The sequence below is a fragment of the Physcomitrium patens genome, chromosome 6 (assembly GCF_059467195.1).
Source record: "Physcomitrium patens ecotype Gransden chromosome 6, ASM5946719v1, whole genome shotgun sequence".
NCBI lineage: Eukaryota > Viridiplantae > Streptophyta > Bryopsida > Funariales > Funariaceae > Physcomitrium > Physcomitrium patens.
In genome coordinates, this window is record NC_143415.1 from 19,593,871 (window position 1) to 19,606,570 (window position 12,700).

Sequence of the window (12,700 nt, forward strand, 5' to 3'; positions counted from 1 at the left end):
CTTGACAATTTTTGCCCAAAAAGATTCTATAGAAAATTAAATCTTATAAAATCTCCAATTTATAGATGGATTATATCATTTCAAGTAAAAAAGTCTAAAATCACATTATTAGATGAAATTCTAATAAAACTAAATAATATTTTGCTATTATAGCACTCAAATAATATTTATAATAATACAATTTTATAAATAATATAACCTAAAGATTAAGGTCATCTATCTATTACTTCTACATATATAGATTTTGATTTTTGTACTAAAAGAATTCCATGAAGTTTGAAAAACTTATCATCTAAAAAGCAAGCACATGCTCTTGAACCTATTAAGGTATTTGTTTGAAGTCTTTTTAGACCAAGAAATAAAGATATAATAAAATAACAATCAAGTTCGAAAAAGAAAGAGAGACCTTGATAAATTTGAGGTATTGAAATGTCTAATTATATAGTTCCTATTAAAGGTAGGCCTTTTTATTTTCTTAAATAGTTGCACTTCTAGTCATGATTGTATCTTATTTTTTTGAATAATTTTTAAATTTTTGGCCTTCTTCACCATAATATAAGCATAAGCCTTATTTAAATTGACATTTCTTTTCTTTTGATATATGAAATTTGAATCATATTGCATTAATTTGCATATCTTTATCTCTAAAATGTGGAAGTAATGTATTTATTGAAGCAACAAAGTACAATTTTTTGATATGTTGCTTTATTAAAGTCCACAAGCATTGAACTTGACAGTATTATAATAATTAATTATAGCACTTTATAGCTTAGTTGATAGCTTTATTAAGTATTTAAAGTTCAAGTAATAACAATAATAGGTCTTTTATATCATCTCTTAGTTTCTTATAGAATTAACTCATAAGAACTTATTCATTACAATTGATGTTACAAACCAATTGCCTAAAATCATATGCATAAACTGATGGAAAGCATGATTCTTGACATAATGAGAAAATCTTTGTTGTTGATCATTGTGCCTTATCATATTTTCCAAATACATCTACAAATAATTCTAAAAAAACTTCAAAGTTACTCAAGATTGAAATTTTCTTTTCAAATAAAGGAGCAAATCAAGATAAGACTTGTCTTGTGAGTAAGATTTCAACTAAAACAACTCATAATTCTTTTATTGAATAGTACCTATATCGCAGAAAATTTATCAATTAAATTTGATTAACAAATCCTCAAAACTTCATACATGTACTATTAAACTTTTCTAGAAGAGTAGATTGACACTCTTTATATTATTGAATATACGAATTTTCTTATTGAGGTATAGGTGCCACTACCTCGTTAGATGTAGAAGCTTAAAAAAGTGATTGCATCATAGATTGATTTGCTTTAGGTCTTGCATCATAATGACAACTTCAAAAAATCCCTCAATTTGAGAGCTTTTATTAGCTAAAGTATTTAGTGTGTTGATAATAACATCTAACTTGGACTTAGAAGACTCAACCATATTAACATCTTCACCTTCAATCATCCTTAAAAAGAAAAAAAGTTTTTTTTTAATAATACCAATTTAAAAGATACATCAAAATAATATATATATATATATTTCTCTTTTTTATCAATTTTTTGATAGCAACAAGTATGTCATAGTTTCTTATAATTATTTAAAGCTTTTAAACTATATCCATATCTTTTTTAAGAATATTATATAAAATTAAAATTATATAATATTTAAATTTTATTTAATAGGTTATTATTTAAATTTTATTTAATTATTATTTATTTTATGATTATATAATATAAAATAAAATAATTTATTTCATGACCTATTTTCATTTTATATTATATAAAAAAGTCAATACTTTCATTAAATAGCTTTTCTTCACCAAGCAAAAAACCTAAGTAAGGCTTTTGAACCATGGCCTTTAAAAATGTTTAATAATCTCCACTCAAAAGAAGGTTTGGGGATTTGAAAGGGCTCTAAGATGCAATAGGTAAATATTTAAAATAAGCAAAAAATTAGCAAGGTACCTCCTCCAAAAAGTGTCTTTCATGAATATCAAGTATAGGAAAATACCATTATCAACACAAAATAGAAATTGGCTATAACTAAATAGTGATCACACCTTCAATCACAATTTTATTTACATGCAACTGGTAACAAACTTCAGAACAACAACAACAAATTTTCTTATATGTCAACTGCAATGTGCACATGCTCAGTCAGATTCAGGATGCACATTTGCAGATGGAATTCCTGTTGTATAATTTTTTTCTAAATTTTCCTATGAAGCAAACATATTTTTATACCTCCAAAATCATCTCTCCTTGGCAATGTAATTTCCATTCAAATATTTCTACAGTAGCAGCTATGGTCTAGTGCCATGAGATGAGTCTGAGCCAGTAACAAATTACCCTCCTGGATTGTGTTTAGAGAGAGCAATTAGAAAGGAAAGTTGAAATTCACAACTCTTGTATACACAGTGATGTAGGATTTAGGATCTGGTGACTTGGGATTAATTAGAATCTCAAGCCGTAAATGTTTTGGTCCTTGCAATGGAATTAATTAGTTTGTAGGTTGGATAGAGAAGTAAGTAGATAGATAGGCTAAGTAGGTGGATAAATAATTTAGTTGAGTTGGTGAATAATTAAGTTGGTAGAATTGAATGTGAGTGTATATAATAATAAAATATCTATATATTATTTTTATGATTATACAAGTTGTTTTAAGTTTTCTTAAAAAAATCTATGCAATAATACTTAAAGACTTATTAGTTTGTAATATCAAGCAATATCTTAACAACAATAAGTTCTTATTTATAGAAGATCTTTTGTATTTTGAAGACTATTTATATATTCCAAAAGGACCAAAGCAACTTTAAGTTCTTCAATCTTATTATGATTTTTCAACTACAAGATATTTTGGGTTTAACAAAACATTAGAGCTTGTCTCTCAATGATTTTTGGTGGCTTCAAATGTGGAAAATCATGAAGGACTTTGTTCTCTCATAAGACATTTGTTCAAGTTCTAAGAATTTTTGGCATGGTCTTTACAGACTTCTACATTTCCTACCAATTTCAAAGAAAATATGGTCTTCATTATCAATAGATTTCATCATTGATCTACTACCATCAATTAGATTTGATGCTATCTACATTGTTGTAGATTGACTTACAAAAATGTCATATTTTATTTTATATACAAAGATAAGTTTTAGAGAAGAAATGATAAGACTTTATTTTAATATATATATATATATATATATATATATATATATAGATATATTGATATTATGGCCTATTTGATATCATTTTTGATTGAAGACCTCAATTTATATCAAATTTTTGAAAATCCTTTTTTAAAATATTGAAGGTAGATATAAAACTTTTCCACGTCTTTAGTCTTCAAATAAATGATCAAAAAAAACAAATCAATTAAATTTTAGAAAAATATTTATAATATACCATCAACTATTAACAAGATGATTGGACCTTGTATTTATCTTTAACAAAGTTTGCTTATAATAATACTCTTCATGCTTCAACTCAGCAAATATCATGTTATTCTAATTATGGTTATCATCCAAAGGTTAATTTTTTAGGTATACTAAAAGATGAAAATCTTACAACTAAAGATCTTGTAAAGTAATTGTTACAACTCTAATCAACTTTGAAGCTCTGTTTACATGCAACTTAAGATTCTTACAAAGCATCTTTAAAAAAAAATTAAAATATTCCTTGCTTTTTAATTTTGAAATAAAATATTGCTTCTTTAACAAAATATCAAGATCAATCGGCCTTGCAATAAGTTGGACTACCAAAGATTGGGACCATTTTGTATTCAAAAGCAAATCAATTCAATGGCTTATCAATTAGAACTAATTATATCCATAAAAATACATCTAGTCTTTCATGTTTCTTTTTTAGACGTTTATTCAAAATTAATTTTTTCAAAAAGAATACAATCATGACTGCCTTACATTGAAATAGATAATCATATAGAATATGAGGTCGAAAAAATCTTTGATTCTTCGTGAAGAAGAGGTAAGTTGGAATATTTATTTATTAGCATGGCTATGATGTCAACGAGCATATGTAGAAACCAGAAAAAAATCTAATAAATTTGTCACAAAAATTACAAGATTTTCATTGATACTATCTTCAAAAATCTAAACCTATTTCAAGATGAATTTTTTATAAAGTTATTGCTAGAATATTTTATATATAAAAAAAAAAAGTAGAAATGAAATCAATGCTTCTTTTAAAACTTAGAATTACAAAGGGAGGTGATATTATAGACATCTAACAAGAAGATTTTAGAAATATATTAGAAATATTATAATAGGTTCTAAAAGATTCTATAAGATTTTATAATGATTTTAAAAATATTCTAAAATATTTAAAAAAATTCTAAGAAGATTAATAAAGTTATTTGAAAAGCTTCTTAGGATTTTTTTTATCTTCAAGCAATATGAAAACTTTTCAAGAAGCTTCTTAAGGTTGCTTCAACTTCAAGCAATATGAGAACTTCTTGAAAAGCTTCCTAATACTTAGTATATATTGTAGTCGAGGTTGAGAAGATCCTCAATTTCAACAATACATCTCTTAGAGCTCTAGCTCACCTTTCTTGGTGTTGATCTTATATTCATCTAATTTAATCAATTTTTTGTTAATTTATTGTTAAAACTCTTTTATTTAAGTTTTTTTTGGTCTCCTATATAGTGTATTAATAACAAATCAAATCCAAGTTAAATATATCTATAATAGATTTCAAAAGGTCAATGAATATCCTACTTATATTAAAAAAAAATTAAAAATGTAAGATTTCTTTGATGATTTATTTGATATTAAGAGCTAATTTTTTACTAAGTAAAAAAAGATTTTGTCAATAAAATTAGATCTTATAAAAATTAGAATTAGAAAATACACATACACATACACACACACATATATATATATATATATATATATATATATTATAGATAATTTATTTCTAGTTCATCATATATATTTAAATTATATATTTTATTTTAGATTTTACTTTAACATAAGAATCCAATTTTAAAATAATAAAAAATATTTATTAAAAAATAAAATATTTCAACAAATATTAAAAAAAAATATTCTTATATCTTATAAAATTAATATACTAATTATAGTTATTAATTTTATTTAATACTTTTAGTATAAAATCATCTAATTATTAAAAAATATATATATATATATATATATATATATATATATATGTATAATTTTTTTATATAAAAATATAACCACCTGCTTAGTAGAAGTTTAAGAATTTGACTTTTTTTTCTTTAATCTAGAGAAAAATAAAATTAAAGTACTATTATAAAGAATTTTATGTTTGGTATGACTTTATTTTATTTGATATAAACTTTTACAGATTTAAAATTAGCACCAATTACATAAGATCAAAATAGAGATGAATTAATGAATAATAAAGAAAGATGGATTTTATTAGTAGGAGATATGAAAATAGTCAAAGAAAAAAATAAATAATCTAATCATTATCTTATGTAGAAAAATAAATTTATTGAAATAAGATTCTAATTGATTAAAATAATTATTCAAAAAGATATCATTTATAAATTATAGATAAATTATACTACAACATATTAAAGATAAGGTGCATAATCATTTTTATGTTATAAATAAATAAAATAGACCAATATTATTTTTATAAATTATTGGCTATAATTACTATATATATATATTACAAATAGAGAGCTTAAAAAGTATATTTTTTATACACCTAATATAAGGCTATTAATATTTAATATTTTAAAAAGCAAGTCGTTATATAATGAAATTATAGAAAAAAATTAATACAATTAGTATTATATCTAAAAAAAAGTTAAAAACTTGATTAAATGTAATTAAAGTTTAATTGAAGGTGTCTTCAAACTGAAGGAAGATTTTGAAGGAACTTCAAAATCTACTTTGACTTGTTTTAAACACAATCTATTTTTTCCCACCAAATATAAAACAAGTTTATTTCTATTCATAATATATTATCATCTATTCATTAAAAGACTACTTAGAATTTTTAGATAGTATATAATAATTTAGTATTTTAAGAATCCAAATGATCTCTTATCAAGTTATGAAACAAGATTTGAATTAGAATGATTAATCATAAATCTTATATATTTATTTTTAATTTCAAAATTAATTGCACATAATAAAATCCCCACAATGCCCCAAGATGTAAAAGAACCTTTAAAACACTTTGTATAAGAAAAATATAGTTACAACATTGATAAAAGACAAATCTTTTTTCTAAATGCTTAATTAATTCTCAATTTGCTAATACAAGCTAAACAACTAAGTAGTCACATACTTTCACACTTCTCTTGATAGCATTAATAGATGCTACATATCACAATTTTGTAGAAGTTGGATTCTTGGTTTTGTAATCCACCCCCAGTCAGTATTAGGTAGGCCCAAATGTCTAGAATAGGTCAAAATAAAATCTTCATCTAAAAGATATATATAAATTCCTTTTTGGGGACAAATTGTGTGAAAATACTTGGAATCCTCTTGGTTTCTATTTTCCCACATGGGGGTATTTGTTTTCCATTTTTACATCTATTGGATATATGCCAAAATGCTTAAGTTATAGGAAATGGGTTATTAGAAATGGGTTGTCTACCTTATACCATTCCACACAATATACTGTAGTGGGCACGTACACAGTGTGCTGCAGTGGTAGAGAAAGTGAGAAAAAGTCTGGTCTAAAGACGTGATTGTTACGATTATGAAACCCACTGGAATCCTACCAACTATTAGTGAGACTAGTTTTTCATTCCAGCAAAACGATACCATCTCCTGGCAACTTGCATATTCTGCCAGTTAATTTAATGGTGAGTTTCACGTGTGTGGAATATGTTTGAAAAAAAGCAGCTGTATGACGACAGTGAAGCCAGAAAAGGATGAGGCTTGGGAATGCAGAACTTGAAGCCTTGTGAAATGGATAGAAAGGAGCATCTCCGAAGCTGTAGATTTCTGAAATTTCTCGCAAGTCTGGTGGATGGATTGGTTTCTATTTTTTTATTGCTAGCTTTTGCGAGGAGTGGTTTGGGAGAATCTCGCTGTTCGAGGGATGTGGTCACAAGCGATAGTGAGGTATCTTTTTTGGGGTTTAAAGTGCTGATTTCGAAATGGAAGTCGGAGGTTCAACTTGCGAAGTCACAAGACTTGGCATTTATCTGGTCCTTCCCATCCTGCTGTGACAGGTACTTTCCCACGGGGAACTGAATGTTGTGCTTCGTGAAAGTGAAAGAATTCGTTTCTGTGAGCTGGTGGGTTCACCACAATGCAATTTGATGTGTCCTGTTCAACAGCGTAATAAGCTTTATACAGACAACCACCTATTGCTTGCTAACGTAAAACGAGAACCCATGCCAACCAAGTTTTTAACACTATCAATCTTCAACATAGATAACACATATGGTCTTTTACTTAACACTTGGCATTGAAGCAAAAACCAGGAAGCCCAAGCTTCTCAACCCTAAAGCGTCTGGCTTCGAAACCTCGTTTCAAAAACATCAAAATGGCAAATACTGATATGTCATCAAATACTCTAGGATACGATCACTCCCCGGAGCCCCAAATTTGATCCTTATCACAACACATGTAATCGCTATTCCCATTTAAGCTCCTTGTCACGTGCTGATTAAACTTAGAGGCCAATCAACCCAGGTCACTCAGTGAAGGAGGGTTATCCAAAACTGTCCTCACACTGTTTGGGTACATTCTAGGAAGGGAGTTGAGAAAAAAACTATAAATTCACGATTTGGTGGATACAAAATCTGATCTTAAGGTATCTCGGCGATAAAGCTCAGAACAAGGAAGAATGGTATGAAAATATCCACCGAAGGATTTCCACTTGCCAGATGAGCAAAATTTGTCAGCCAGACTAGAGTTGGCAATCACGGCAAAAATACTGGTTACCATAACCACTCTGAGTTTCAGGAGGCATAACTTTAGTTCTTCGAAGCAGTACCATGTCCATGGATGAATCGTGCCGTCTCCTCGGTGTATACATGTCGCTCTGCTGCTAAGCTGTGGATGAACGAACTCCATTACATCAAAACTAGACATACTCTAAACTAATGATTCTCTAATGGTGAACACATCTTACGCTACTTATGATAGATGATACAACTTTCACGCTTGGAATATATCATTGAATATGAGAGAGAGGGAAATTGTATACCTATTTCGGACATGCTTATTTAGGGCATGGGTTGCAGACAGGGTTTGCCCATCTAGGAACTTGAGTTCCCCATTAATCCGTTGTTTTATTCTGAGGTTAGTCTCCTCAGCACTGATCGCCGGGATAGGCTGGTCTGAAGCCTGTACAAGGGTTCAAACCCCAGTTTGCGAAATGTGAAGATAAATACAATTCCTTGAATTTATTTTGCTTTGTTTATTTTAACAAAATAGCTCGAAAGTAACCACAACAAATTTCCCAGAAACTTCGGAATCATAGATGCATCATAAGTAAGGAAGGGTAACTAACCATAATCCAGCCCCAAGTATCAGCATAAGACGGTACATGTGCTGCATACGGTACTACGTCTGCAAGCCAAGATTTCAGTTGAAGATGAGAGCAGGAAACAACCTGATATATCATGACAGACTATAAGGTAAACCCGAATTCCAGTCACTTGAAAACACAGCAACAGAATATAATAGAACATAAGATGCAATACGACCCGTCGAAGTTGAGACGACCATTGTGGAATAAGCATGGGGATTTGCTTACATTTAAATGTTTGTCTTAATGTGTTGTAAATAGAGGAGTAGACCTCTGTGTGTGTTAAGATACCTGCAGGCCCTCCCTGGCATTTTGGGTAACATTGTGCCAAATAGTAACCATATCAGTAGACAAATAACTGCGAATGCTTTCACAGTGCATTGAAACATTCGTGTAGAACAAGTACGTAGCTTAAAAAGCATTTAATCATGCGTCGAGCAAAGAATCCTGTATATGACATCTGAGTAAGACATCTCACTTGTGTGACCAAAATACCACCGTCTTTCAACCTTGGCTTGAGAACGTGTTCATAAAAAGATTTCGTATAAAGCTGGTAACAAGGGCCTCCTGCAACTGGATCTGCTAAGTCACCGATTATAATATCAAACTGCTCGGTTCTGTTTTCCAGCTCTGCCCTGTCATGTTCAACCCATCCAGCATCAAAAAAAAAGTAACAAAAAACCAATAAACTCCTTGGTGAACAAGAGCTGAAGCGTGGAGTGGGACAAAACTGACAAACCTGGCACAGTTGATAACGAGTTCCAGTCTGTTGCTGCGAAAAGCTTCAGCGTTGACGGTGAGATGCTTCCTACAAAAATTAACAACTTCCTGCGCAATAGCCAGCAACTCACGCCCTTTCAGCGATCACTTCTCTAGTACAACGTAAATCAAACCCTGCACATCACAACAACTCAGATTTGACCAGAGGGCAAGCTCACCTCGTCGATGTCACACATGACAACCTCCTCTACGCTTCTGTGTCGAAGAGCCTCACGTGCAGTTGATCCCTCACCACCACCCATTATGAACACACTTTTGGGGCTGAAAGATCATGAGATACAACAGTACGCACATCATCTTCCTATTCTCCATTTTAAAACTGGGGTTATATAAACTCTTGATCGACCCTGTGGTATTGCAATAGCTGAAAGAGGAATCTACTCAGGAAAAGAGTTGAATTACTTGGAATGATATAGCAGAGCTGGATGCACAATGGACTCGTGGTAGACGAACTCATCTGCCTCTGCGCTCTGAAGTTTGCCGTCTAATATCAAGACCTGTATGTCGCCCATTATCTTAACCCAGTGAGAGATTGCAACAACAATGGATGCTGTTAAAATAAAAGTGGCCAAAAAAGGAAGCGACAAGGTAGGGAAGGCACTTGCGTCCAGGTGAGCTAACCTTGCCGAAAGGCCCACTCTCCACCAACTCAATATCCTGAAATTCGCTGACGCCAGTGTGCAGGATCCTGCCAGAGACAGTGCAATCCAGCCATTAAAATTAGACACAGGTCTCGAATCTCAGAGCAAATAGTGGATGCTTGAACCCGTCCTGGACATTCCACGATTTCTAAAAACTTCATCGAGATAGCGCGTAGGAAATTTACAACTTGACCAACGTCAGGGATGTATAAAGTTGGGTGTTCTAAGTTTAGGATGTAGACCAGAAGGCCGCCCTAATATCCTCATCCAAGAAGGATGGTGGTGGGATTGAGAATGGTTTTGCCGTTAGGCGATATGACGAGAACAAGCAGCACTGCTGGAGCACAGGAATGGCGTGTTGAAGCAAAACAAGCACGCTTATCAGAGCAGAACCCTACACCTTTGAAATCCTGAGAGTTTATTAGAGGCTATACAGCAACCGTTGAGTGGTCGGATCGGATATGAGTGCCATGCTGGATACATCTCTCCATCTCAGAGGCTGCTGGACGCACTCCCATTTGACTCTCGTTATGAGTGGGTTATGAGTGGGTTTACTTCATTAGGTGTGGCAATGGAAGGAATCTATTGAGTTTCCCATTTTCACAAACGATGTCGATTCTAGAGCACCGTAACTTAAAAAAAACGGAGAGAACAAGATAACTGCTACAATGGGGACATGGCGTCCTTACAGACCGTGCTCAGAAGGCACCTACTGCTCAGTTGGTCTAAAGAATTCCCTTCGGAGCAAATCGGAACTGAGTGTTCTTATGAAAGATTCCACACACAGCTGACAAAACCTTCACTCCAGGTTAGTAAAAAGACAACAAACACGAAATATAGAAGAAAGAAACTTACTTGGAGACACCGAACACCCAACGCAGGTCCTCTTCCAGCTCCTCCTCGAACCACAAACATCGCTTTTTAGGCTCCGCTTCGGCAGCTGCTGCTGTCTTGGTGGCGGATGGTTGATGAGATGTCCTGTTGGATGCTGACGTTTGATGAGTAGTGCCATTGACATGCACACCATTGCTGGAGCTCTCTTCAAAGAATTCTACCATCGTATCTACAGCTTAAATTTCTTCCTTGCAAATTTCTTGCAAACCGCCGTCCTCAGTGATAATTCAACCACCGCTCAGTCTTTATGCTTACTGCTTTGAATCCATCCGCTGAATCTAAGGGCATAGGTAGAGGGCACCAAGTGTAAGATGACAGCCGTTATACACAATTAGCCGCAGTTAGAAAACGCCGTTAGCCAACCAACTGAACACACAAGAAACGCATTGAATGAAGTCAACGAGGCGCTACGATGTTGGAGAGAACAGCATCCGTTTAGAAATGGCAGCCGCGGAGACAGAAGAAAATTGTCTAAGAGGGTGAGACAGAATTTGCACGTCGCTTACAAAGTGGGCTTGTTGTCAAGGACAAATCAACCCTGGCATCCACAACTTTCATCGCATATTGCAAGAAGCCCCCAGACAGTCAAAACCACCCCCGCTGACACACTCCCAAGCCAGAACACCCGCGTGCAATAATCCCTTGGCCTACATCGATTTCAACCAGTCAAGAATAGGTGCGTAGTGCAGAAAACATCCTTCCTCCAAAAAGGTTATGGAAGAGTGAATGTTTCCACACGACGGAACCGTGTCCTAACCCATCGAACGACCTCATGCACGAATCTGACATGAAGTATAGACTGCATCCAGCTACACAAGTAGCACACAATGCAAGTGATGAGTCGGTGAAGATGCAGAGCCGCACACGGGAAGCAGCGCGCAGGAAAATCAAGAGGGAGACAACCTAAGCTCAGGCATAATCAACTTTTCAAAACCAGACCCAACAAGCGCACGCTACTACGGACATTCTTCTTCAGCTGGACATAAAACCAGCCCATGCCCGATCCATTCAGCACGAGATCACTCAATGAAGGCCCGTGTCCACCGAGTCCACGACAGCCGCCGGATCCCATCGCCACATCCAATTCCAAACCAACCACCAGACTCCAAAAATAACCCGAACCAACACTCTCATTTCACCCACCGCCGCGGAAACACACGCACCTTCGATTCCCGAAACCAGACGCCCCGACTCTCAAGGTGGCTTAGCAGCCAATTTCGACATCAATGCACAAAGGAATGTGGTGACACACACAGCCGCCGCCCACCTGGCCCAGTCCTCCGAAAACAACAACTGCAACAGCAGCAGCGCGGATGCGTGAGCTAGGAGCTATTAGTGTCGATGCTGATGGTCAAGAACTACCGATCGATGGCAACAATGACGTACGAAGCTAGCAGAGAGAGAGAGAGAGAGGAAGGGTAGACGTAGCAGTTAGGCAGCCGCACATCTAGTCAGCGACGCAGGTGTAGGAGGTCTGCGATTATAAACAGGTATTCAGTTGAAATACGTCTCTGTGCCGGCACAGGAAGTGAAGATCGGGCGGAGGCGAGTGGGGCCCCGGATGGCTGCAAGCACGGATTGTGTGGCGGGAGCAATTCGTCGACTGCGTGAAATAAGGGCATTTGTTTTGGAATCTGGGCTTGACATCCGGCCTTAGTATCACGACCAGTCTAGCCATGCCAAAGCTTGGATCTCCATTGTTGTAAGTCAGTACCGGGCTCCTTCACTCCCCCCCGCCCCTTTCTTCCCCCGCTGCTTCTGTGCTTGTCTATTACTGGGGGGTGTCTCTGGATCTCTCGCATCCACCCTCCCTTGTCCTCCCCTTTGTTTATAATAGTGCGCCTGCTTCGGGGCTGCGTCGGCTGCTG

General features: G+C 34.1%; 1 protein-coding gene across 3 annotated transcripts; it reads right to left on the minus strand.

Moving 5' to 3' along the window:
* Nucleotides 1-7,412: 7,412 nt before the first annotated feature.
* Nucleotides 7,413-12,326, minus strand: LOC112283116 (spermidine synthase 1). Of its 3 annotated transcripts, none has more exons than XM_090251509.1 (11): nt 11,996-12,326; nt 10,794-11,198; nt 9,919-9,985; nt 9,700-9,794; nt 9,456-9,558; nt 9,257-9,345; nt 8,996-9,152; nt 8,746-8,821; nt 8,500-8,558; nt 8,194-8,333; nt 7,413-8,039 (listed from the first exon to the last, which is right to left on the minus strand). In XM_090251509.1, the coding sequence occupies exons 2-11, from the start codon at nt 10,994-10,996 to the stop codon at nt 7,961-7,963; spliced, it is 1,068 nt and encodes a 355-aa protein (XP_090107635.1). In that variant the 5' UTR covers nt 10,997-11,198; nt 11,996-12,326; the 3' UTR covers nt 7,413-7,960. The 3 variants fall into 3 exon arrangements, with proteins under 3 accessions (XP_090107635.1, XP_024377221.1, XP_090107636.1); XM_024521453.3 differs by having other exon boundaries at nt 10,794-11,110; nt 11,996-12,323; XM_090251510.1 differs by having other exon boundaries at nt 10,794-11,110; nt 12,100-12,297.
* Nucleotides 12,327-12,700: the final 374 nt, after the last annotated feature.

Excerpts from the sequence above, each read along its gene's own strand:
- LOC112283116 (XM_090251509.1), bottom strand. The coding sequence starts at position 10,996 with ATGGTAGAATTCTTTGAAGAGAGCTCCAGCAATGGTGTGCATGTCAAT. Across the intron at positions 8,822-8,995 it reads GTGGTATTTTGGTCACACAA|GGAGGGCCTGCAGGTATCTT; the intron begins GTGAGATGTCTT and ends CCAAAATGCCAG. Across the intron at positions 8,040-8,193 it reads AATAAGCATGTCCGAAATAG|CTTAGCAGCAGAGCGACATG; the intron begins GTATACAATTTC and ends GTTCATCCACAG.